General features: G+C 39.5%; 2 protein-coding genes across 3 annotated transcripts; both read left to right on the plus strand.

Annotated features, from left to right (window-relative positions):
* The first annotated feature begins 859 nt into the window (after nucleotides 1-859).
* Nucleotides 860-10,209, plus strand: kcnip1b (Kv channel interacting protein 1 b). The gene is made up of 9 exons (XM_084074568.1): nucleotides 860-932; nucleotides 5,050-5,177; nucleotides 5,602-5,671; nucleotides 5,761-5,831; nucleotides 5,943-6,050; nucleotides 6,137-6,241; nucleotides 8,360-8,422; nucleotides 9,961-10,054; nucleotides 10,130-10,209. The coding sequence occupies exons 1-8, from the start codon at nucleotides 875-877 to the stop codon at nucleotides 10,006-10,008; spliced, it is 651 nt and encodes a 216-aa protein (XP_083930694.1). The 5' UTR covers nucleotides 860-874; the 3' UTR covers nucleotides 10,009-10,054; nucleotides 10,130-10,209.
* A 5,422-nt stretch (nucleotides 10,210-15,631) lies between these two features.
* On the plus strand, nucleotides 15,632-24,892 carry npm1a (nucleophosmin 1a). Of its 2 annotated transcripts, none has more exons than XM_084073477.1 (11): nucleotides 15,632-15,816; nucleotides 18,498-18,577; nucleotides 19,160-19,279; nucleotides 19,585-19,678; nucleotides 20,595-20,710; nucleotides 20,799-20,842; nucleotides 20,935-21,007; nucleotides 21,682-21,753; nucleotides 21,960-22,064; nucleotides 22,379-22,453; nucleotides 23,613-24,892. In XM_084073477.1, exons 1-11 carry the CDS (start codon nucleotides 15,768-15,770, stop codon nucleotides 23,661-23,663), a joined length of 879 nt encoding a protein of 292 aa, XP_083929603.1. In that variant the 5' UTR covers nucleotides 15,632-15,767; the 3' UTR covers nucleotides 23,664-24,892. The 2 variants fall into 2 exon arrangements, with proteins under 2 accessions (XP_083929603.1, XP_083929602.1); XM_084073476.1 differs by having other exon boundaries at nucleotides 15,633-15,816; nucleotides 20,799-20,845.
* The last annotated feature ends 1,408 nt before the right edge of the window (nucleotides 24,893-26,300 follow it).

Raw genomic sequence — 26,300 nt, forward strand, 5'->3', positions numbered from 1 at the left:
TTGTTACCACGGCACACTGTGTGGCTGGGCCGCATACTGATGTTATATAACCATCTGAGAATGAGATCCCTATCGCAGACCTCATATCTTATACTTTCCTTTCTCTCTAAGTCTATATATCTTGCCATCTCTGTTCCTCAAATTATTACAGACTATTCTAATAATTCTATACCTTTCATAGACTCAGCCTGATGGCTGCTTTCAAAGATAATGTTTCTAATGATACTAATATCCAAAACAAAACGACAAGAAGTAGAGGACTGCATAGATTTTTCTTTTTTTTTTACATAGTAGCTAAATACACATTAACTTTTATGTTTGTGTGCGTGTGCGTGTGCGTGTGCGTGTGTGTGTGTGTGTGTGTGTGTGTGTGCGCTCGCGTGTGTGTGTGGCTGGCAAGAGCAAAACATGTCAGAGGGAAATGCACAGTATGATAAATGCAAAGAACAAAGAGCTCTGAGCCGTTACACGCTTTGCATTAGCCACTATATGCTGGGTGGGGTGGAGGGGGGGGGGTGGTACTGCAACAGTTACTGATGTTATCTGACAACAGGGGCAGAGAGAGAAAAGAAGAGGGGAAAGGGAGAAAGATGAAAGAATAAGGGGAGTGGCAACGCAAGGGCAACGTGTGTGTGTTTGGAGAGAGAGAGAGTAGAGAGAGAGAGATCAGTAAACCGAGAAAGACCGTATGAGAAAGAAGAGGACATTCATCAGAGATAGATCTAAAGCCACTGAGAGGAGATAAAAGGAATGCCCCTCAAAGATACCGAGCAATAGACGGGAAAGAAACAAAAGGCTTCTGACAAAAAAATCAGGAATAAATAAAGGACTACTCTCTGGGTTGCTTGAACAGGCTGGTTTCCACGGTGACAACATGGGTGCAGTTGTGGGCACTTTGACCATGCAAACCAAGCAGAGGAGACCCTCCAGAGGTACGTCAATGATCACCAGAAAGACAGGGAAGACAGATAAATAGATTCAAGCGTTCAGACAAACATTTGGGTCGGTGGGAATGCCCGTCAATGATTAATGTATGTTTCTCTTAGGAGAATGACACGTGTCAACTGTCAAATATTTGCAAAGGTCCATTAAATGAAATCGTCTTAACTATGAAGAGCTTAGTGAGATTACTGTGGAATGAATACGGAATGCCATCATGGGGAAGTTCATTTGTCGTTTAGCCACATTTGATCTCCTTTTATCTAAACCTGAAGTGGGTTACAAGTAGCAATGTTAAGGTACAAGAAATATCAAAAGCATCAGAACGGAGTGTAAATATAGCTAGTTGGACAAAAACACACACACCTTACTGAATGAAGGGGCAACAGAAGTGTGAGAGATGGGAGGGAGAATAATCAGTGGTGTGAGACAGATAATATTACATTACCATGGTGATGGCTGAGGGATATGACATTGCATAGACCATTGCCATCACCATGGTAATGGTCTATGCAATGTCATATAACATGTCATACATTCAGATGCCCTTGGGAAAGACGGAGATCGAAACCATCACCCCAGAGTCCAGGGTGATGGAGTCAGGGTGGGTGTGTGTATGACCATGTGCATTAACACTCAGCTCACATATCATATACCTCTCTCTGGGCTTATGCTTGAGAACCACGTTGCCATGGAGACTGGGTTGTGGGGGCATAAGTGGAACGCATGAACAACTCTCAGCTCTGACTACACTGGGTGAATGATGAAGTTAAAGCAGCACGACACAGCAGTAAATGACTGTATGGTACAACTGAAACATATCAGTGCGTCTCTGGATGGTTGACTGCTTATGAGCTTTAGGATATCTAGGAAATGCTAGCTTGCACTGTACTGTACCACACAAATGGATGTTCAAGAATCATTCAATATTAACACCATTCAAAAATCTCATCTCATAATGCAGTGTATTTCACAGCACTGCATTTGCAAAGTTCTCCATTGAAAGAAGAGGTAAAGAAGAATAACCAATTCCCCATACGGTAGTTAATCAGAGGGATTGATCTTCAATTTCATCACGACTACTAATTAAAGCTAGCTTTAAGCTTTAATAACGCCTTGGCCCTTGATCATCATCACTGGGAACTCAAAAGCACGGATTGTGAGGAGCACCCCAAAAATACAATATGATAAACTAATAATTTCCTTCATGATTGAACACAATGTTCTAAAGTGTGTTCAAAATACTGTAAACTTCAAATGGTTAGATGTTAAAAGGTTGGGTTAGGTTGTCGTAGATTCTACAACACACGCGTAGAAGACATTGATCAAGCATTGATCAAGCTGACATTCATCATTACCAGATCCATTCTATGACCTTTCAGTTATGGGATTCAAATGGCTCCTTAGCTGAATCCTATGACAGTAACATCATATTATCTTGTTGGCTTTGCCATTTAGAAGGTGGTAAAAGGTGATTGTTAAGTAGACCCTGGGGAAGCAGCGTTGCCTCCACAGTGTGGGCAGCAAAAGGATTAGTATTTCCCACGCTGAAGTTTCATTAAAGAAAAGACTGACAATTTGGTCATCATTTCAGAGATATGTTGTTTTAAACACAGTGTGTTGGTTTAAGCAATGCTTTTCAGCAGGTAAAATTACTATTTTCAGAAGCGAGTGTCTCCTAACCCTATCCTGCCTTTCCCCCGTCTTATCTAAAGACTTAATGTTTGTGTGGATATCAACCTACCGTAGTTATCCTTTTCTTCAGACTCTACCTCCTAGATCCTTCTCTTCCTGCTTCCTCATATCTCACTCTCTCACCCCCCCTTCCTCTAATCATCACCTCTGCCGGCCTCCTCTTCTTCACACTGTGATTGTAAGGATTTGTCAAAGGTTATCTTTAACCACTTAAGCTCTATATATACTTTGTTGTAAGATGAATAGCAAAAACGGTCCATCTACAAAGTCATGACATGAGCAACATACATTATGCATTGTGAATTTGTAGATCTACTTATTCTACTATTTTGGATTTTTTTTTTAATATATTCTTTAAATGTTTTAAAATGTTTTGCCTATGACATGCTCAAAATAAGGACGCAAGGTTGAAAGTGGTTAAAAACTGGCTGATATTAAGACACACATAAGGCTGAATTAATTCAGGGGTTTACATTTAGGTAGTTTGTGGTCTTTTTTTGGTCAACTTTTATATTCGTATTTTCCTCTGTAAAATAATTCATCCTGTTTTCACATGCACATGGTTGTCTCCATGACAACAAAGAGTCAAGCAGGAGCAGATGAACAAAAAGCCTTGAATGATGATAGATAATCCATTTGTATTTGACGCCTTCTTTGATAAGTGAAAAGACAGAAGGAAACTCAAAGACAGAAGTAAAACATAAACTATAAGAGACACAGACTAGGTAAAGTGGAGAAATTACCTTTCTTTCTTATTATTTTTTACCCCTTTTTTCTCCCCAGTTTAGTGTCAGTGCTGTTGTACCCTACTGGCTCACCTGCCAGTGAGGAGCCCCCACCGAGAGGATGTAACGCCTCCATCCTACTCAATGTTGGTGCAGTGCCTGTCATTATTCCCCGCTGACAGGTGCCGCCCCCCAGCCTGTGGGAGTAGTGCAGTGACATACATCAAACTCTCCGGCATGCTTCCCTCCGCACAGACTATTGTGTTCACATAGACGGTCGGCTAAGTTGAATGCACCGCGGTGGATTCAAACCCATAGACACCACGGTGCCACCCAAGCGGGAAATTATTATTAGTATTATTTTTATTATCTTAATTTCACATAGTGACTGGTCTGGGAAAGAGGCACAATCATTTTAAGCATTCAGGTCTTTATGTTCAAATTTGCAAACAACTAAAAGAAAAAAAAGGTGACGTCAATGTTTGATCTCAAGAGGAATAGAAATCGCTATGGGCTGAATGTGAAACCACAGAAAAGTTATGTGTTTTCTTATTTGAATAGTAAAACAATGTATTGATCTCTATACATTAATCTGAGACTATTATTTGAGATGGGGAGTGACACGCAGCAAAGGTCATTCGAACCCGCGACACAGTGTCATGCTGCATTGCAGCCTAGGTGCCCAGACCGCCACACCAGCGGCCCGGGCCAGGCTGTTTATTTTTATTATAATTATTATAATAAATATTTTCTTCAGACACTCTCACTTGTGGTTACAACTGGATACACTGTTATTTGAGCAAAAGACAATTTATTGGACTGTAAATGTAATGTAGTAATGCTGTGCATGCATGTGAAATAAGGGTGAATTGTTTTTGTTTTGTTTACAGCCCAGATGAATGACTTACATTTGGCTACACTGCCACCAAAAGAAAAGACTATTGATTTGCAGAGAAAAAGGCCAAGCGGGTGCTGACAGGAGATAAAAGAGTATTGAAGGTGCTTATAGGATCAGCGGGAAGGTAGACTTAAAAGGGAGAGATCCGAGCACTAAAAAAATGTGAAGGAGAGGAAGTAAAGTTAAAACAACTTTTATTCTATAAAAATGCCAACATGTTTCGACCGGTTAGGGTCTGCATCAGGTCGAGAACTGAACCTACAAATATACAAATCCCTCCCCAAAAAAATACTATTGTCATTGCACTGTAGTTAAATTAAATTGTCGTAATGCAATGCATTTACTGTATAAGTGACTTTGTTATGGTCCAGTATGACAGGAGATGCAGTCGGCCCTACGACACGGTATTTCCATATTTTGAAATATATTTGAAAAAGGTTTGGACAACCCTGCACTACAGTATATAAATAAAGTATGAGGACACGTGCCTTTAACCTCTATGCTATATGGTCCCCTTGAACTTTTTCTGCTAGCTTTGACCTCTTTTTTTCTGCTTTCCTCTTCACATTTTTAAGACGTTTCCTGCTGACTCAATTTTCCCATCGCCACTGCAGCGGTCTATGTCACACAGCTTCAGAGCATCTGTGGTTCACCAAGTTCTTACATTTCTACCACAGGTGTCTGTGGATAACTGTTAGACAGGGGTTATCCTTTCTATTAGACAGGGGTTATCCTTTAATCATGCTATAGCAATAACACATTCATCGCTTTGCATTTTTCTCGTCTCTGCAGATAAGACAGATGATGAGCTGGAGATGATGACCATGGTGTGTCACCGACCTGAGGGCCTTGAGCAGTTGGAAGCACAGACCAACTTCACCAAGCAGGAGCTACAGATCCTCTACCGTGGATTCAAGAATGTGAGCACAAGCATCTCATGTTTGCTAGTTTTATAGTTTTTTTTTTAATTACTATTGCTCTGGTAGTGTCAGCAAACATATTTCAGTTTGATGTACCTTGAGGTTGAGACATTGCAAAACAGTAACAGCCCAGATCATTATAATTATGATTAGCCTCTGCTAGCCATTTAACACTTTGTTACCCTTGATCAATCACTTCTGATAATTGTGCGGTTATCTGACAACAGTGACAGAAATGTGTTAATGACACAGAAACTGTCAACAAATCTGCAAAAATTACCTCAATCTGAAACTGCTGATAGTATATTAATGATAGCCATTGAGATACTGTAATGCCAAGTAGTTTCCTTAATTCTCTTTCAATGTATTGTATTGTGGCTTTAAAAGCAACATGTTGAGCAAGCAGAGTGTTGTTTTCCCACAGGAGTGCCCAAGTGGTGTGGTGAATGAGGAAACATTCAAACACATCTACGCTCAGTTCTTCCCCCATGGAGGTAGGATACTGTTCACCCATGTTAAACAAGAATATAATATATAACAACCTCAAGACTTCATGGCCTACAATTGTCTTTTCTTCTTGCAGATGCAAGCACATATGCACATTATCTATTCAATGCATTTGACACAGCAAACAACGGATCTATTAAATTTGAGGTAACAAATTATATAAAATAAAATACAAATTAATCAAGATTACATATTGATTAATGAAGTCTCTTGCTCTCTGGCCTCATTGTTCTCTACCTCTGTCCCTGTTGCTGACAGGACTTTGTAATGGGTTTGTCGACCCTGCTCCGGGGATCACTAAGAGAAAAGCTTGAGTGGACTTTCCACCTTTACGATATTAACAGAGATGGATACATTAACAGAGAGGTATAGAAGTGGAGGATGTGAAATTATGTTATAGGTGTCATGTACTACATTGTTAAACATTGTGACCTACATTTCTTTCATTCTAGGAGATGACTGAGATCGTAAGCGCCATTTATGACATGATGGGCAAATACACCTACCCCAAGCTTAAGGGAGATGACCCACAACAGCATGTGGATGCTTTCTTCCAGGTTAACTCACCTACAGCATGCATGAGCCATATCATAAAACACGTTCTCAACCCCAACATCTCATTATTCTATGTAGGGAATTAAAACATTTATAGGATAAAGTACATTCACACTAGGCGCCTTAGATGAATTTTCTTTCTGCAAAAAAAAAAAAGAAGGGCTTTGGGGGGGGGTCATGCGATCAACATAAATGGACTTAAATATATGTAAAGTACCTAATTATATTGAAAACGAAGTTTTAAACTAATGGGTAAAAATGTGCAATTAATTTCGATTGAGATTACTCAATTAATGAATGTTTCTTGACTATGAATTGACATTTTATAGATGAGCTGTCAGGCGAACACGTGTCTGTGTTTGTCCTCGTCGGCTGTTACCTCTCTCTCCCTGCAGGCATGGCTGCTGCTTTTGTCTATGTGGAGCAGTGCAGCTGAATGGGAGCTATACTGCCTTTAAGAAAATACATGAATATAGCACATAAAACGTAATTTAATATACTGTTTTTGTTAGGCAGAAGAGGAGGAGGGACACACTGGCGGTGGTAGTTTGGTGTGGGTGTGCATAGAGAGAGAGAGAGACAGAGACCATCAGCTTGGCTGAGCAGCTCTGCATTCGTGTACAGTCGTGATTGGACAGCTGATCAAAAGCAATCCACATCATAAGCGCATTCTGAAAACGTTAAAGGGTATACACCATGAATTTTAAAAAAAATTGAATATTTAATATCATATTGTTTATGTCCCTCAAACGTTTTTCAAAAGGTTTGAGCCTAAATCAAGCCTCAGATATACTCATTCTTACTAACTTCTCTCTGGCTTATAAAGCACTTTCACCTGCAATACCACATTGTCCTGTTTGGCACGGGGCGCTATTGAGCAAGTTTGTATGCATGTTATCTCCTGGTTCTGTGTGGAAAAAGTTAAAAAATTTATATATACATTTTTTTTTTTTAAATATAAAAAAAATAGTTGGAACTGAAAAAACGGGAGGGATAGTCCCAGACGTGACGTGAAAATCAGTTTGGTCTGTTTTGAGACCAATTTACAGAAAACCCCAGATATGCTGTGAAAGCCTGAGTGTTCAAACTGGGTTATTTTTGGGATAGAAGAGAGGTAGGGGAGACCAAAAACACACAAAAAAGAAGGAAAAGTTAAAATTCAATTTAAACTAGTCTCAAAACTTTAAAACTGCTCTGCTTGGCCAGAAAAAGGGCTCTGACCAGGGCCTACTAAAAGTGGCTGCTATTTTCTCGTAGGCTATCATTTCTCATAGAGTTTCTTATAAAAAGAGGTTTCATGTAAGGTGATTACTGTTTTTGTTTGTTTGTTTTACGGCAGCTAGTGTGAATGTACCCTTATGCCACATGTTCACATAACTTCATTTTTAAATATTTCTGAAACCACTAGTAGATAGTAGATACATGTTTTATTTTTAGTAATTTTATTTAAGGAATTGTCCTCCAGGCAATTGTGAATTTGCTAATTGTTCTGCAAATGTATTATTTGCCACAAATATTGCTCTCAATCTGATGTTTCGATCTACTCCCAAAACTACTCGCATATCACGGGTCTACATTTATCTATACTAAATATGATAATCTTACAGCACCATTCAGCCTAGTCTACGCCTACGGAAAGCAAGATGCATAACCAAGCTTGACCATATTCATACATACCATCACTGATGTAAAAAGCCATAGTAAGCAAATCAAATATGTATGTTATGACAAAACATATAGAATCAAAGAAGAAAGTCTGGTACTGTGGGCATTATTGGTGACCACTCCTTATGACAAATGAATGGCTGTGTTAGTGCTAGTGTTACTGCTACCCTCTAAGAGCCGGCAATTCCAGAGACTTACCAACATAAATAGGAGCTGAATTTGATGGGAAACACGTACCTTTTGTCTCATTATTCCAGCATGGACAAATGGTAGGCTTAATAATGTGCCATTCATCAACTTTTAAAGGTTGCAATGTTTTGAAAACGCCAACAACCTTTAATGTTCAGCATCCTAACGTGAGTTCACAAGCTAAGTTCCAAGAGATTGCTTTCTGCTTGAAAGTATTAATAATAATAATGTTGATTTTGTACATTGCACATTTTGTTTTCCCATAGAAAATGGATAAAAACAAGGATGGAGTTGTCACTTTGGATGAGTTCGTTCTGGCATGCCAGGAGGTATGTTACAATACACACAAATGCAATACACACACTTGAGAATTAACTATAACGTGTGTGTAGAGATTGTTCAAATAATTAGGTTACTGTACTCAACCCAAGTGATCGATATGCAACAACAACTAGAAATAAATCCACCAGCTCGGATAGTTCTCCCTGTTTATCCTGACCTCCTGTTGCTCACGTTTAACCCCAACATCCAAAGATGTGTATGTGTCTGAATTGTTTACATTCTAGTTTATTATTTACATAATACATCAACCACATTAACCCTCGCTGCTGCAGCTGTTATGGGCATGTCATTACAGGTGGACATTTTCCAAAACCTAAAACGTTTTACAAATTTTATTTCCGTCATACTTCGTCATACAACAGTATAAATCAGGCTTACTGTATGTGGTTAAAACAAGACCAGGAGACCTGGTTCTGCCAGACCCAGAATAACCGAGGTCCCTTTTATGCCCATGTATGGACGAAAGGGGGACGAAATTCTGTGTCTTTTATGCCCATGTATGGACGAAATGGACCGAGGTCCCTTTTATGCCCATGTATGGACGAAATGGACCGAGGTCCCTTTTATGCCCATGTATGGACGAAATGGGGACAAAGCCTCATGTAGGCCGACCCCTTGGGTCTGGCAACAACAATATATATTATCAATATGTTGGCTTCTGGGGGCCTCAAGTTAAACATCCTGTGCGAACAACAACAACAAAAGCTTATTAAACTGTCACCTACCATTAAACACCTACCAGCAGGCAGCAGCAGTGTCAAACACCAGAAAGCATCTTCCATCAGTGCAGATGATGGCATCGTGTCCTCAGCTGCTCCAATGTCTAGTCTGGAAATTAAGATGGTAATTTTAGATGAAGAGTTGCCTCCACAGAGTGCAATGTTTGTCAATAATAGCACAGCTCGCACTTGGCCACTTGCCAACTTTTAGTGTTTATTTATATTTTGGAAGCAATAGCTTGTAGAAGCATCAAACTAGAAACAAGTACCATCTGTCACTCAGGGAAGGTCCCAACATGTTATAGGCCAACAATATATTTTTTAAGTATGTCAAATAATGATAAAACTGCATTATATCATTCCTTACTTATTTCTGAGCTTGTCGGGGGGAAAAAGATTAACTGACTGAACGAACGTACATGAATATAAAAAAGGTTTCAAGGACACATGCTGTGGGGTCAGAGAGGTAGCCTGTGCGTTGGACAATGCCTAGGACCTTGCCACAAGTCAATTTACAGCTTTTGCATGCACACAATGTTTAAAATAGATGTTTATAACCTAGGCGCAAGAGCCTTCCTCACACAAGACAACAATAAAGAACCCGGCCTGAACCTCAACACAACACAGGAAGTGAATCATTCACTTGCTGTGGTGTGAACTTGTGGCCCTAGTAACCACATGAAATATGTAGGCTCTAATATTTATACAATATTGCATATAATATACACAATTCCAACCTGTTACATGTCTTTGAGTGAGGCTGGTTCTTGAATCATTTTGTCATGATTGTTCTTCCTTTATTACAGGATGAAACAATGATGCGATCCATGCAGCTATTTGAAAATGTGATGTAGGAGGGGACATCATAAGACAGACAGAATGGGAGAACTCAGGGTGTATGTGTATTGATAAATATGTGCAACATATTCAATCTCTCATCCTACTCTCATCTTGTCCAACTTGTGCTTTTCATAGTGCGGATACACTATGACCACAATGGCCTGAAAGAAGGCCCTGGACTGGAAAACAATTACTGATCACTCTTTAGAACCTGCGTCATACTTTTAACTCTTTGTGGAGTTTTGTAACACAATACAGCGTGACCCATCTAACAGACTTGGACCTGGAACATTTTCTTAGTCCTCCCATCAAGATACGTGTCTGGTCTGTTATAGATGGAAACACTCCTACTTTAGGAGTCTGCTTCCAAGTGAAGAGATATTTCAACCAGCAGATCCATTTGTTTTCTGCCACAGTGTTCATTTTGCCAAAATAAATAGCATGCAAGAGGTTTTGAATTGCCCTCTAAAAAGCTTTCTCTGAACAAGTCTTAGTCTCAGATAACTAGTCTATTTATTTAATGCATCTAGTGGTTGACAGATATCTGGCAACTGGCATAAAGTGAAGTGTTGTGTTTTGTTTCCACTGTTGCAATGACTTTGTCTGAATGCCAGTTATGATGCATTAGAAATTCAAGAAGATTTGAGATAGGTTTACTTTGTACGTTTTAACGAGGGTAATGTGGTGTGGCACTAGTACGTGCAATAAATTGTCAAGTACTGCATCTTTCCCTGGTTGCTTGTCCAATATCTAAGAATGTATAATGCAAGTTTGACTTCTGTATAAAAAATAAGTGCCCATGGAAAAAAAGGACACCATATTGTTGTATGGTTTAATTGGCTTGCTGACTCATATTATCCAACACAGTTCACTGAAATGGTGGTACTCATGTCATTGATATTTGCAAAATGTCGCCGTCGGGTTGAAACTAGAAACCTCTCTATATTGATCTTCTTGTAAAATAAATTAGTGAATAGCTGATCTGCCATCTTTCAAAAATGTTGACATTTTTAAAAATCTTTGCCTATGTGTCCAAAATAGGGACGCCAGAGTGAAGTGATTCAGTCTATCTGTGGGTTTTATAACAATTTAACCAAGAGCTTGTGACTAAATAACTACATTGTGTCCAGTGGAACACAGGTTCTTCTTTCCATTTCCTGAAAAGTAACGGTTGTGAACATACAAGGTTTCCACCTAATAGCGAAGGACAATATTTTCAAAGACACAGTGAATACATTTGTTATCAATGATGAATACAACTGAATTTCATGTTGGAAGAAGACTTATACAGTACCATTATTAGGCCATAGCAGAGTTCTGTGTCCCTGCAGTGCAAGTACAGATTGGTGGGTTCATTTTGTGATAAGATCCCCAAATTTGGCAGATGTGTTGAAAGACATATTGGGATCAAAACTAAATTTGATGATTGTTTGTATATGTTGAGCTATGCATCGCCATATAGGTCACTCCCACTGTCCCACACACCTTTTTCAAATAGCTTCTCAGCTGAGCTGTTCTTTGGATCATGACTCATCACTCATGACCAACCTTTCCACAAAATTGTGTCCAAACCTCAATCGCCACGCCCACTTTTACCCAATAGGCACGCACGCATGCACACACGCACACACACACACACACACGACCTCCATGCAACATGTCCAACTCCTGGGGCAAAAACTATAGCCGCTAGCGGCTAGAGGGTGGGTTAGGAAGGTTTGACCAGCCGCCATTTTGAAAAGTTTGTTTGTAATCGACCAATATCCAGTTTTGTTCCCAATATACTGTATCTATCAACACATCTATCTTGCTGCAGTTAAAAACTCCCTCAGGCCAGATAGCTATAGCTTTTTTAACTTTTTTATGTAGAGTACCCAATTATTTGTACACCCTTTTTTCTCCCAATTATTCTTTATGACAATGAATTCCCTCCTCTAAGATCCCCTTCCCCTGAACGGCCAATTGTATTTGTACAGTCAGACGCTCAGCTCGGCAAGCCAGATGCACCTGGTTTTGAACCCCTTTGACTCTGTTGTGGTGGGCACTGGGTACATACTTTACCCCTGCACCACCCAGCACCTGGCAACTTGTTGTTTATTGGCGGGTGGCTGAGGTAATTAGCAATTGGTTGTATTGAAAATAAATGGGCCTAAGATTGTTCGTAAATGTTAGTTTCCACATTTAACTGATTTTAAAAACTAACAAAAAACTAAAGAAAAAACATATACTCTCTGAGTGGAATACCCCAAAGTATCCATAGGGGTACTATAGCACCCCATTGAGAAACACTATGGTACTCCAAAGGAACATGGAATATGGACAGAGCAGAGCACCCTTCAAAACCTTGCTTAAGCCAGGCCTCAGGCCTGGGTGCAATGTTTCAAAGACATGGGCCCATCAATGCACCATGGCTTCCCCTTCACTGAAAGTGGCCAAGCAGCAGGGATCCACATTGTATCTGCTGCTGTGAGGTGTTGCAGTCAGTGGTGGAAAAAGTACTCAAATGTTTTACTTAAGTAAAAGTATCAATACTGCAATGTAGAAGTACTCCGTTACAAGTAAAAGTCCGGAATTCAAAATGTACTTGAGTAAAAGTACAAAAGCATTGGTATCAAAATGAACTTAAAGTACCAAAAGTAAAAGTACTAAAATGTTTGAAAATAGCAGATCTACAAGCTCACAACGCGTTGCGACGCGACGCGTTGTGAACTTGTAGATCGGCTATTTTCAAATAGCCTAGGGGTATAAAATAGGACTAAAGTGGTTAATGTATATGTTTTATAATGTAATAATTTATATCTGCAAAGTAACTAATAGCTAAAGTTCTCAAATAATAGGCTCTATGCACAGCAGCCATATTATCACTTCTTTCACAGGTGTTACCGATGATACTAATGAAGGCTCTGTTCCATTTAGTCTAGCACAGTGGTTTCCACGACCCCCATAACTCTGAGTGTACAAATGAACCAAATGGACCCTTACGGGTCCATTTGGTTCCATTTGTACACTCTCAGAGTTACACAACTGTAGGGGGCCATTTGGAAGCCCATGAGGGTCCCTGGACCCCAACTGTAGACCCACTGGTGTAACAGAGTGTTTCCAGTGAGCCAACATGCACAATACCAGAACCCTGACTCTGTTTGACGAGAATGGAACAGAGCCTTCATTAGTATCATTGGTAACACCTGTGAATGTCTTCATAATATGGCTTCTGTGAATACAGCCTATCGTAGTGGAGTAAAAGTACAATATTTGCCTCTGAGATGTAGTGGAGTAGAAGTAAAAGTACTGAAAACTGGAAATACTCCAGTAAAGTAAAAATACCTCAAAATTGTACTTAAGTACAGTACTTCAGTAAATGTACTTAGTTACTTTGCAGTTGGATCCCAGCCTCTGAGTGGCCTTTGTTATTTTTTCCTGCATTGTATGTGCAAAACAGGAGGAGGGAAATAGTGTCTGCTTAGTATGCATTGCTACCCTAACCTCAGATATTGTGAAGCCACTTGTTTAATCTGCCCATCCAAAAGAATACAACAGCTCACCTTTAACCTGTTTAACCTACCTACATAGGCTACAGCAATGGCTGCAATCAACATAGATCATGCTATCTGCTAAATTGCAACAAGCTCCATTGACAGCCCATTCATGAAACAGAAAAGTCCCATCTGATTCTATTAAACGACGGCAAACTCACCAATATTGCAGCTGTACGGGTACTGGAAAGCTAGGGTAATCCTCTTTGTCTGTGTCAGTCTTTATTTTTGTTTTTTAAAGTCCACTGCTGACAAGTTCTGATGATGATTTTTCTGTGTTGGAGTTTAGAAGCACTCGTTTTACAACATCACAGTCAATGTCCTGCAATTTCAAAACAGTTGGAGGTGGTACGCAGGACGAGTGGTTGTTTACAAGAGTGCAAGTTGAGGCATTGGTAATCGTCCCGCCGCATCTTAAATGCAATTAATGTCATGTTTAAAGTGCAGGCGTCATACATCATTAAAATAGAATCGTTACAAAGACAATTGCTCAACTGCTGTGGGAAAGGGGATTCGTGAAGTAAACACGAACTTTCAATCAATCGTTTGCCATCCTTCAAGTTGATATGGACATTTCAGAAGAGATCTGATTTATAACAATTCTATACAACGACAGTAGATGGCAATAATGCTCCAGAAAAGCTAGCTCAGGTCACAGCGTAAGCGAGTTCTGGGCGGGTAGACGAGCTAGTGAGTTCTCTCTAACGCCCTGCCGGGCGTTGGGCTCTGTAAAATACACTTTTTGGCCAGAAAAGAAAATATTTCACTGGAAGGAAAAACATGTTTTGGTTGCTCCACAGTGCCCTCTACAGATCTGGTCAATGGAATTTTTCTATTGACTAGATTTTTCCTTCCGGTGAAATATTTTCTTTTCTGGCCAAAAAGTGTATTATACAGAGAAGGTGGGGTGCTGAGAGGCTTCCCACCTCCGAGAACAGACCTTCAACAACACAAAACAGCCTTTGTTTAGGTGTGTAGCGAAATGGTTTTGTTTATTTTCACTACTGTTGGAGTCCTCGCAGGGCAGTGGAATTCCTTGTACAAGCGCAGAGCCCAGCGCCTGGCAGAGCGTTAGAGAGAACTCACAAAGAAAATAGTGGGACCCCCATGGGTTCCTTGAGGCGGGTTCCAGGCTTATTTTTAACTCTATGGTTCCAGGCCAGGGGGTGACATCGGATAGTGACATGACATCAGATAAATTACTGATAGTAAGGAACCAAAAGGATGTGTATATGGAACCAAATGGACCCAGGCCAGGTCCATTCCATGTGTACACACACTGTTAAACAAGACCAGGAGACCTGATTCTGCCAGACCCAATAAATTCCCTTTTATGCCCATGTATGGACGAAACGGGGACAAAGCCTCATTTAGGCAATAAAACACTGAGGATTTTACCGTGTAGATTTGTCAGAGAAATTTAAAAATATATACTATGATGATAGTCTTGCTCCAACCAAGGCTAGTGCTGGTAATGCCATGGATAACAAGACAGACCGGACCGTCATGGATAATCTTCAAAATAGTGTTTGCACTTTCTCTTTTTTGGCCCGTACATCTACATAAAGGTTCATATTTCAAATATAAAGTGCAGACCCCATGGCCACGGATGTTAAAGTTATGTACGGGCTTTCAGAAGTACCCTTATATTACGTATTGATCAATAAAAAGCATTTTAAGCCGATCGATGGTAATTTTCTCATAGTTATAAATAATGTATTTTAGTGCAATACACCTCCCAATCGATAGGGTCACTTGATTTAAATCATATGGAGAAAATACGGGAAAATGGCCACCAATCGGATGAAAATGCTTTTTATTGAACAGCACGTAATATGCACGAACTTTTGAGAAGCCGTAAAGAATTGTAACATCCGTAGCCATGAGGTTAGTACTTTATATTTGAAATGTGGACGTTTATGTAGATGTAAGACCAAACGGGGAGAAAGTTCAAACACTAATTTGAAGATCATCCACGACTGTCATATAATATATGACAGCCATGTATCAGGGCTAGGTGGCGGTAATGCACCCGAAAACGTTTTGCCAACCGCCATTAAAATAAACGCAGAAGACGAATCAGGAACCAGGAAGAGCATCCGCAGTAGAAGAAGAAAGTAGTCCCACGTTGAGCACTTGAGTACCCGATCACATTCTGCTGTCTGTCTGTGGCGCTAGCACTATCAGTGTTCTTTTACCGCTGTTCATTCAACTTCAACACACAACAATTCTCTTCAACAATGAACGGCATCGACGAAGGGCAGATGTCACCACAGACCTTTCTGTATGGTAAGATTGGCATTTATTTTATGTCACATCAAGCCTGACAGCATTGATTTCATTTCATGCCGTCGTTACAGCAAGGGCGTATCGTCATAGAGGCCAATGGGGCCATGGCCCGGTCTGGAAAACTCTGCTCCCCCATGGGGGAAAAAAACAAAAAATCAACATAACAACATTAGCACCCCATCACCCATTCTGTTGTAGCCAACCACAGAAATTCGCCTTTGTTTTCAAATCGGGCTTATTTGCATTCGGCCGGATTGTTAATGGGTGGCCATTAAAAACCGGTTTCCCCGTCAAACCATCGTTGCGCGAGCCCCCCCCCCCCCCTCCCCCCCCCCGCCGGCCCGCGAGGGGGGTTTAAGAATCTGGCCCGGTCCACGTTAGAACCCACCATACGCTACTGCGTTACAGGCGTCTCTGTGCCGGTATCGATGCTGAATGAATCAGACACTGCGGAGTAAACGGCAGCATGTTATATATCAGTGACAGTGGTCCTTGAGGGGGTTCCAGCTTCCAGGGGTCCCCAGCTAAATTAATAGTTAGAAACCAAATTTACCCTCACGTGTCTGTAACTCTCAGAGTTAAATGAACACTAATGATGATGATACAGTGTAGATTGGGACCCCCAAGAAATTGAAATGTCCATGGGCTAATATGTGTCAATTTGGGGGTCCTTTACGCGAAAACCACTGTTATAGATTTTGAATGGTGTCGAGCAAACGTATATACCTGGATATGAATAGTGCTTTATGGATTCAATCTTGACACATTTTACACGTTTCTACAGCCTTGTATCGACTCACTGCCTATAAATGTTAACCACGTGCTTTCAGCAACATGGCGGCCCGCGTCTCTGTTACTTGTGCTGTGCACACACTTCCAGTGAGGAGGACTTTTTACATCGCACAGTTTAACACATTGGGACAATGTCTGCCGCTCCAGCATACAGTAAGCGGTGTTAGCTGGTGGTGTTTGGCATAAGTACTGTATTATTCCAAAGATTTGGGGGAGCCATCATGGTAAATGTGGGTTCATTCCCACGTGGAGTTGTCCTCAGTTAACCCTCATGGAGACCCACTAACCGTGTTGCCATGTCGGCTTATTATAAGTGACTTTGGGCTTCTATTTCTGTAAAGTTGCTTGTAAATATTGGTAGTTGCGTTTTTTGGGGCTAGTTTCTAAAGTGTACTTATTTAGGCTTGCTTTCAATTTTTTTTTTTTTTTTTTTAAACCGTTTAAACAGTGATTCCCAAATATTTTCATAAATGTTTTGTGGCCACTGCCCAGGGACATTTGTGGTGAATGTTAAAAAAATATTCCATTTTATTGCAAGAGTTTTTGAAAATAGCAGATCTACAAGCTCAAAACAGGTCGTGACACGTTGTAAGCTTGTAGATTGGCTATTTTCAAATTGTCGCGGCAATTAGGTTTAAAGTACTCATGATGTGGCCTAAGTTGATTCTTTTGGGCTTGTTTTCCTAGACCGGTTTGCTTGTTTCTCTCGCTAAACCTGGCAACACTGCAGTCACCCCTCATGGAGACCCACTAACCTCGTTTCACCCACAGAGCTATGGTTCACATCAGCTAGCTTCAAGTGAACAAAGATTACGTTTTCAAATGGTGTAATCTTTCGAGTGTCTTTACCCAAAATATACTTTACAGTGATTGATGTACAGTATTTATTACTATGTTGCCTTTTTTAATAGCCTAACCCTAACATACATAATAATCAAATACATACGTCTTCCTTTAAGTTGAGTGGTTTGTATATTATCCTTAAAAGTTAAATGTCAAATCAAATGTACTGTTCCTTAAGTGTTTTATATGCTTTGAATCCAATTATTTGAATTATGGGACCGTGTCTGTTCCCCGGGTCCTACCGCTGTGTTTCATCTTGGACTTGTTAGTTGGACTATACATTAATCAGTTATTTTGTGTAGGTTGAAAGTACATTTTGACATTTAAAGAAGGTTTTAAGGCAACTATCATCTGACATATTCAGCTCAATGTGATGGACAGCCAGAGTCAGTCTAGCCTCAGGTCACCTCAGGTCTTAAAAAACAAACAGAGAAATCAACATGTTGTATATCACCCCACATCAAAGTGTCAGCAGAGATCCTCAAGTATCTTTGAATAAAATAGAGCTGTGAGTCTAGCTTGTTTCTTTTTTCCTTTTAAAAAAAACGTGCTGTGTGATTTATGTTTTATTTTTATTTTTTTGTGCCACGGTGGCCAGCTAAAAATAACTCATTCACAGATATGGCCCCCCTCTTCTGTACAGTTGAGTTTACTTGTACTTAGAACACTATCTTCAAGGTCCTACCTGAAGACGCATGGTGTGATGCACACAGCCCTCCAAAGCCTAAGAGGCTCTGTTCATAACTGCACTATAGTCCCAGGTTTGCAGAAGGTTGCATACGTTACTGTTCAGGTCAGTTCCCCATAGCTTTGTTTGATTGGCTCAGCAGCAGATTTGAACGGGTAACAAATATGATGCCTTCACCTGAGTCAATCAAAGCCAGATATGGGAAACTGTCCCGGAAGATGGAACAGGAAACGGATGTCATCTTCTGGAAACCCAGAACAGCAGTCAATGCACAGTGACAGAACCTATTTATATGAACATTGTCATATTATTTCCTTTGTCTTATTGGCAAGTACTGACTGAACCTTTTTTCCACCAGGGTGTGTATTAGAATCTGGGAAGGAGATTCTATTTAATCCTGAGGATGATGACTTTGAGCATCAGCTGGACTTGAGAATGGTAAGTGTTAGAATGTCCAATTTGTTGGATAAGTTGCTTAACTTGTATTTGTATACATTTTTCCATAAACAAATTAAAACCCTTTGCATTAGTGCTGTGTATACCGTCTGAACTTTTACTTTGCTCAAAGGCAGAAAGTGAATGTTCAGGGTTGAGGAAAAGTAAACTACCAGTTCCAATTATGTTCTTACATGCAAGCTAGTGGTCAACGATCTAAGATATTTGTACCTTTTCCATATCATCGGCTGATATGCTGGCAGATTTTAAAATATCAAATGAATTGTCACTAAATTGTCTTTAGTGACTGCTGGGAAATCTAATTTCAAAAGCTGCATGTTTGAGAAGTCATTTAACTAAAAATGCAATTGTGTGGCATTGAAGACAAAATAAACGTGTACTGACATTTTACTTTACTATAATTAAACATTGGTACAAATTTCCAGCTATCGGCTCACTCAATCAGTAAGAGAAATTAGTCTTCTTGACCCATTACTGTACATGTTGGGTCGACAAATGTTGACCCAACATGTAAAGTAGTGGGCTTTTTCATCCAGGTTTGACATTAGTCCTTGACTTCCTTAGGCATGTGTGGACACAAACACCAAAGATGAACTTCACATCGTGGAAGTGGAAGGACAGGACCCAGAAGGCCAGACAGTCACGGCTGTGTTGGTTACACTGAAGCCCTCTTCACTGCCGAGTGTGAGTATAAAATATTTTTCAGGCAAATGTTGAAATACAAGATGGGGCTACACAAAGCCTCCTCTGTAGAATTACTGGAGCCTCAGTAATGCACCTCATCAAGGAAATCTTGAAATAGGCTAATTGTTTTTCCTATTCCTATATTTTTCACTTAGACACTGAGTTCACTGTTGGGAACTCGAGGTTTCAAAACATGAACGTTGTTCATCATTGTTACAACTTCAGTATGCTGATTTATGTGTTAAAACATGAACGATATTCATCATTGTTACAACTTCAGTATGCTGATTTATGTGTTGTTACAGGTGTGTCTTGGTGGTTTCAATATCACTCCCCCAGCTGTGTTCCGTCTCAAGGCTGGTTCTGGTCCAATACATATCAGTGGGCAGCACCTTATCAGTGAGTATTATTACAGTAATACCAGGGATATGATTTGGAACTGTTTGCAAAGATATGACATTTACCAAGAAAAAAATGTTATGATAGGGTTGATAATGGACAGTCAAGTCTGATAAACGTTTACCTGCAATATGGCATTCCTCATAGATCACGCCAATAGACCATATAGACCATATAGACCATATTCACATTACGCCGTGTGAATATGGTCTATTGTGATGATTGTTTAAAAACTAGCGATATGCTCTGTGCGTAACTGTAGTCCAGGGTTGTTGCGTGGCAAGGGTAGACATAAAGGGAAATTTGCCACTGGCTCAGGACATTTGTGCAGTATTTATCCCCATATTAAGGAAAATGAACTAATTTGATCCCGAATTTCCGCCAAAAGAAAAATTCTTAATCTCCCCCCCCCCCCCCCAAACGAACCCCATTTCATATCATGTGTAAATAATTAAATTGTATAACTTCTAAAACTAGCTACTATACATTACATTTCTATAAAGCAAATGATTAAAATAATGTTTGATATAATGCTAAAAGTACCCCATTCAGCTGGAGATGTTTCCACCCCATTCTACTCCCACTACAGAGTTATTTTTTACATTGAGAATCTAAAAAATAAACGTATTGAGTTACATTTGTACATCTGTTTGGAGAGAAACTATATTTTCTTCAACTTTTTCAGCGGATGCTTCAAATCCATGTCAGTAAAATACATTTTCAAAGTAAAAAATAACTCTGTGACCCAGGGGGATGGCGCCCTCTAGTGCCCTCTGCTCTATAAAGCACATGTGCAGACGCCTTTTTGGTGGGGTTCCTTGCGTTAGTCTTGTTTTTAAGAATATCTGAAGGAGATAACCTTTATTCTGCTAGTAGAGCCATTTGGCACCCTTTTTTTTGTGCTTCTTATTGCTAGTGATGGGAGGTGACCAATCGTTTGATGAGGATGACGATGATGATGAGGAGGAAGAAGAGGAAGACGTGAAATCCTCTAAGAAAAGACCTGCACTGATGGCTGGGCCCAAGTCATCGGTGTGTATATATTTTACAGTTGGCTTAAAACATGTTATCAATTAGTTCATCAGTATCTAAAATAAACCACCTCTGTTCTTCTTAACAGAAAAAAATCAAGTTGGTGGAAGCCGATGATGACGACGATGATGATGAGTGGGTGTATAACTTATTCCACTTACGCACTGTTAATAGTACTAACACAGCAGGTGATTTTAAATATTTGTTTCTTTTCCTTTTTGAAGGGAGGATGATGAGGAAAGTGAGGAAGAAGAATCCCCCGTCAAGGTCAAGAAGGCAGAAAAATCCCCTCTGAAGGCAAGGGGGCACTATAACTGATCATTTTATCAGTTAACCCATTAAGACCGGGAACGCATCTGTGTAACCACTTAAACCATTATTTTGTGCTTTTGGCTGTTCAAAAATAGCAGATATGCAAGCTCATAGTGCTGTGCTATGAGCTTGTAGATCTGCTGTTTTAGAGAAATCGTGAACATTTGTGCAAATCTTTGAATAAACATATTTTTTTAAAGCACTTTTTATTTTACCCAAATCTTTGCTTCTGGGGGTCCCTGGAACAATATTTTCAGATGGCCGGGGGGGGGGGGGATCCGCCAAATGCATATAATTTTGGAGGTCCTTGACAAGTTTCAGAACCACTGATATTATAGTAACATAAGTTTTTCAGAAAACTATTAGGATATTTGTAGAATCCCCAGAAGCAAAGATTTGAGTTAAAAATGTTTGCTTAAAAAAAAAATATATATATGCAAAGATTTTTCCAAAAATAGCAGATCTACAAGCTCATAGCGTGGCACTCTGTGCCGCGCTATGAACTTGGAGATCTGCTATTTTTGAATAGATAAAGAAATCTGAAAATGACAGATGCGTTTCTGGTCTTAAAGGGTTAAATATGTTTGAACCCTACTGACTGCTCCTTGAAAGTCTACTTTAACCTAGTCATTAACAGTTTGCCATGACTTTGTTTACAGGCCAAGGCAGCCACACCCAAAGGCAAAGGCCCTGCTCAGAATGGGAAGAGTCCTAAACCCAGTACACCTGCGGTAAATTATTTTCCTTTGTTTTGTCATGTTGTATACAGCATGCACACACTAAATGCAACACACTTCTAAATCTAATTATTTGCCAACGCACATTCCCACTAGGCTGAGGAAGAAATGCCACCCTTTTCACATTGGCCTGTTATAGTGTTATGTTGGATGCTTAACGTATTCTCTTGGTAAATTATGTCATACTGTACTCCTTGCAGGCCAAAAGTCCTAAAAATAAGGCTAGGACCCCCAAACCCCAAACTCCCAGTACACCAGCAACATTTGAAGGAACAAAAGCCAAGATGCTGGAGTCGGTGAAGAAGGTTGGTATCAGTAATGGTCCCTTTGTTTAACAGGAATATATGCTCAACTTGATACAATGTGCTCTACGTACAGCTCTCCCAGTAATAATATTTAATATCACATGAATGTGACGGGCAAGACACACTTCTTCATTGTTAAAAGAGAATCGCTACTGGCACGATGAAGATTCTTGTCTGAAATGTTCATGCAATGCCCTAGAATTTTGTTATTCTCTTTATTTAATACAACTTAAATTGAATGCATGGATTTATTATTGTCTTGTAACTTGCAGAAAACCTGTTCATTTTGGTCTTTTTTTCTTCCATTGTTACAGGGAGTTGGACTGCCAAAAGCCCAGCTCAAGTTTGAGAACTTTGCAAAGAATGGCTTTAAAGTGACAGACTCCAAGGTAAAGTTAATGTAGTTATCAGTTAGGCTTTTATGGAAGCATTCATTGTAGCATAGGCAGTAATGACATTTTGTTTGGGTGACTGTCATGTTCATACACTTTATTGAAGCGTTTGACATGTTGATACCACCTCGGTAATGTTTTAACACTCATTATTAGGTGACAAGCTCTCTCAATGCTAAGGATCATTTTAAATGTCTACCATTAGGTTTGGGTAGGCTCCATTAATTATGTATTTGCTTAATCACAGAATGCATTTTATTTGGTACTTGTTTTTTAATGTGCAGTGCCTGCCAGGCATTTAGTACATTTTCTTTGACCGATGATGCGAAACATATATGACGATAGCATTCTGTGGAGAAATATAAGACATGGTGTATTTCACATATACAGTGTATGATCTCACGTGTTCTGAACAATTGGATTTGCATTCAAAATCTGCAAATGTTATCTTTAATGCCTCATTCATTTCAAGTGACATTTTCTGACATGACTTGTGCGTGCAGTCAGTTCAAAATGTTATTTTTGTTACCATGCAACAAAGTGTAAATTAGCCTTCATGCTAGCAAGTTAATAGAAGATAGGAATATCCAACCAGTGACCCCCACTGGCTCATCCCCTTCATAATCTATTTAATATGCCCTAGGGATGCACAATATATCGATATTATCTCAATATTGTGATGTGAGACTAGATATCGTCTGGGATTTTGGATATTGTAATATATGATCACTTAAGCCATATTTTATACTTCGAAATTGTCAACAACAAAAAACGAAAGGAAAAAAAATCATCATACGATATTCCAGTCACGATATTGCCTTTGAGGTATTTGGTCGAAAATGGAGATATTTGATAAGTGTCCATATCACCCATCCCTAATATGGCCACAAGATAAAAAGAAGCATTCCAAGACTTTATGCAGTCCAGGCTAGGTGAATGGTGCAACTTGGTACAAAGATATGAAATTGTTGTCACTTAATCAGACACCCACCATGGTTGAGGTGACATTTCACTGTCATCAGAACAAATGTATTATAAAAATAAGCTAATTTAGTTCCACCACAACTAAATGAAAAATTACACTTTTCTTACAATATGTTTGCTTCAGCATGTATGGTGAACATGTTGACCAATATGTGTATGTATTTCCCTATAGATGGTTGCTGACCTGTGGAAGTGGAGACAGACTGTGACTGATGCTAAATAATGTGGTCCAGGGATTTTCACTTCCTTCATCTCCCTCCTTACATATTCTTCCTCGCAAACCTTCTGGAGTCTCAGCCAGTGCCTCGTCTTTCCCATTGTATCCATTCAAGTTGAGTCCAGCTCCCACCACCCTGCTGTATCAGAGACTTGAGAGGAACTGATGCCATGTGTATGAACACAACAGGGCAGTGACCTGTAAAGTCCTGTCTTTGAACTACCCTCTCGGGCGGTACGCAGTATGTGGATATTGTTCCAGGTTTAATCAGATCAGGAGATCCAACTTGGAAAGTTGCATATGTGGCTTCTTTATTATTGTATTGTATGGCACCTAAGAAAGCATGCAGGAACTGCCCAAGGCTTTCCGTGGTCTTTCTTTTGATAGGTTGATTGGGCCTCATGCAGGATCTGTGCATGCACAAATTCTGGCATCAATTCCTGAGTGCAGTTTTAATAACATTCAAGCCCCAACCAATTTGAGACACCAGTCTTACTTCTTTTCTTGAATTAAATAATTAAACTTATTTTTTTGTGTTCAATTTGTCTTTCCACATAGAAACCAACTAATGGCCCATTGCATAGTAAAATCTGAAATGAACTACTCTAAACTTGTTTTTCTTTTGCCGTCCACGATTCTATTTAATCAGGATAAAGAGTTCCATCACCATAAAATTAGGCCTTTGCAATCTAGGTCAGGCACATATGTGGAATTTGGGTGTGGCCTCTTGGTTCAGTTGCCAATTTTATTTTTTCATAAAAGTTTGAGATTAAGAAAATGTTCCGTTAGTAAAATGCCATTCCATGTTAAGAATGTATTTAATTTTGCTTTGCTGTGTGGTTTGTGTGGGCTCAGTTTTAATAAATGAATGCTTATGCGAGTCCATTGAAAACATTTACTGTAGTGTTGAGGAGCATCCCTTTGTACACTTTCGAAAGGAAGATTGTCTTCTTTATGAAGGGCGAGCTATAAAGTAATACTGTATGTCGGAATCGGATTACAGAGATGCTTAACGCAGCAACAGGTCCTTCAATGGCTCTTGCATGTTATCTTCATTTTCTGTTGCTGTTTAACAAAATGTAACAATTTTATGTTAAGTTCAAGATTTGATCTATTGTTGCTGTAAATTAGATTTTATATCCTTGTGCTGCTATTTGTTTTAGTACTACATTGAAGGTTACAGGAAAGAAATTGTTCACTGCTTTGTTTAATAAACAAATATATTGACTTCCCAAGTAAGATTTCAAGCTTCAGTGATGGTTTTGAGAAGTGTATGTATGCTGAATTCTGCAATTCAATTCTCTGCATCCAATGGAAAGCACTACATGATGCATGCAGACTAGAAATGGGACAGTACGCACCACAGTAATTATACATACATTCCATAACCAAGCCATCTCCTAGAGAAGGAGAGATGCCCCATTTGCTAGCTGGTTCTGGGACAGATACCCCACTAGACTAAACCAGATTATAAGAAACAAAAAAAGAAACTCAGACATTTGGAAAGAATCAACCAAAAAAACGGAGCAAGTTGGAATGCTATTTTGCTCTAATGGAATATTTGACCATTGACTGATCTCAAACTTAGGGCATCCTTATACGTAGACACAGTAAGCACAGATCTGGCTCCCAAGAGAAGACAGACTCCACTGACTGAGCTGCACTTTTTAACTACCTGCCAACTGTACCAAGTCAGAGAAACGTAGTTCCTACGGACTACATACACCCCAAAAAAAGAAAACACGACTAACACATTCTGCTGGGTGAAGTACAGCAATGTGCAAGCACAGCAGCGAGATGTGAGCTTTTGTGACAGGGAAAGGACATCCAATGGAATACAGCCACAGTGAAGACCATAAATCATGTGTATTCACACTATCTACAGTAGAGCTGTAGATAGTGAATACACATGATTTATGGTAACATTGCAATGGATACTCTGTGTCTGTGTGTGTGTGTGTACTGTATCCATTGCAATGTTACCGGCCTTGTACATGCATGTACATGGCCATCCTTGAACATTTGTTTTTGCAAAATGAAAAGTAAACATGCTCTACGGTAGCAATATTATTTTAAACATAGCCAATATATAGTATGTTAAAATAAACTGATCAGATGTATCCATATAAATTAAATGTATTAAATTAAACATTTTCCACATTTTGTATTTCATTGTGTTGTTGCCTATGTACTCCACAAGATGGCGATAATGCCAAAGGAACTTAAAAATCGTTCATCTTAGGATGCCCAAGTTCCTTATGTGAACCATTCGTGTGAAGTCGTCAACCTGCTGTGGCTGTCACAGATCCGGTTTGGCAGCATAGGCTTCTTCCCAGAGTGCAAGTTTGAGCAAGGATTAAAACTCCTAAACATTGTTTTATCAAAAGTTAAATAGCTAAATATTACACAGTTCATTATGTTCCATCAACTGCTACTGTGTGGATGGTTAAGCAAAGGAAAATAAAAAACAAAGAACTCAGATATTTAACAAACCGTTTAGTAGGTTTAAAATGAACAAGATTCACAACAGAGTGGTTTGATGACAATGTGGAATGGTGCTTCGCATCAACAATTACAATGCCAATCAAAATGTATATTTAAATTAAATTAAATTAAATAAATATGGACAATTTCATACTGGTG

This window comes from Gymnoscopelus microlampas (assembly GCF_963454915.1).
Source record: "Gymnoscopelus microlampas genome assembly, chromosome: 12".
NCBI lineage: Eukaryota > Metazoa > Chordata > Actinopteri > Myctophiformes > Myctophidae > Gymnoscopelus > Gymnoscopelus microlampas.

Excerpts from the sequence above, each read along its gene's own strand:
- kcnip1b (XM_084074568.1), top strand. The coding sequence starts at position 875 with ATGGGTGCAGTTGTGGGCACTTTGACCATGCAAACCAAGCAGAGGAGA. Across the intron at positions 6,242-8,359 it reads ATGTGGATGCTTTCTTCCAG|AAAATGGATAAAAACAAGGA; the intron begins GTTAACTCACCT and ends GTTTTCCCATAG. Across the intron at positions 8,423-9,960 it reads TCGTTCTGGCATGCCAGGAG|GATGAAACAATGATGCGATC; the intron begins GTATGTTACAAT and ends CCTTTATTACAG.
- npm1a (XM_084073476.1), top strand. The coding sequence starts at position 15,768 with ATGAACGGCATCGACGAAGGGCAGATGTCACCACAGACCTTTCTGTAT. Across the intron at positions 15,817-18,497 it reads ACCACAGACCTTTCTGTATG|GGTGTGTATTAGAATCTGGG; the intron begins GTAAGATTGGCA and ends TTTTTCCACCAG. Across the intron at positions 19,280-19,584 it reads AGCCCTCTTCACTGCCGAGT|GTGTGTCTTGGTGGTTTCAA; the intron begins GTGAGTATAAAA and ends GTGTTGTTACAG.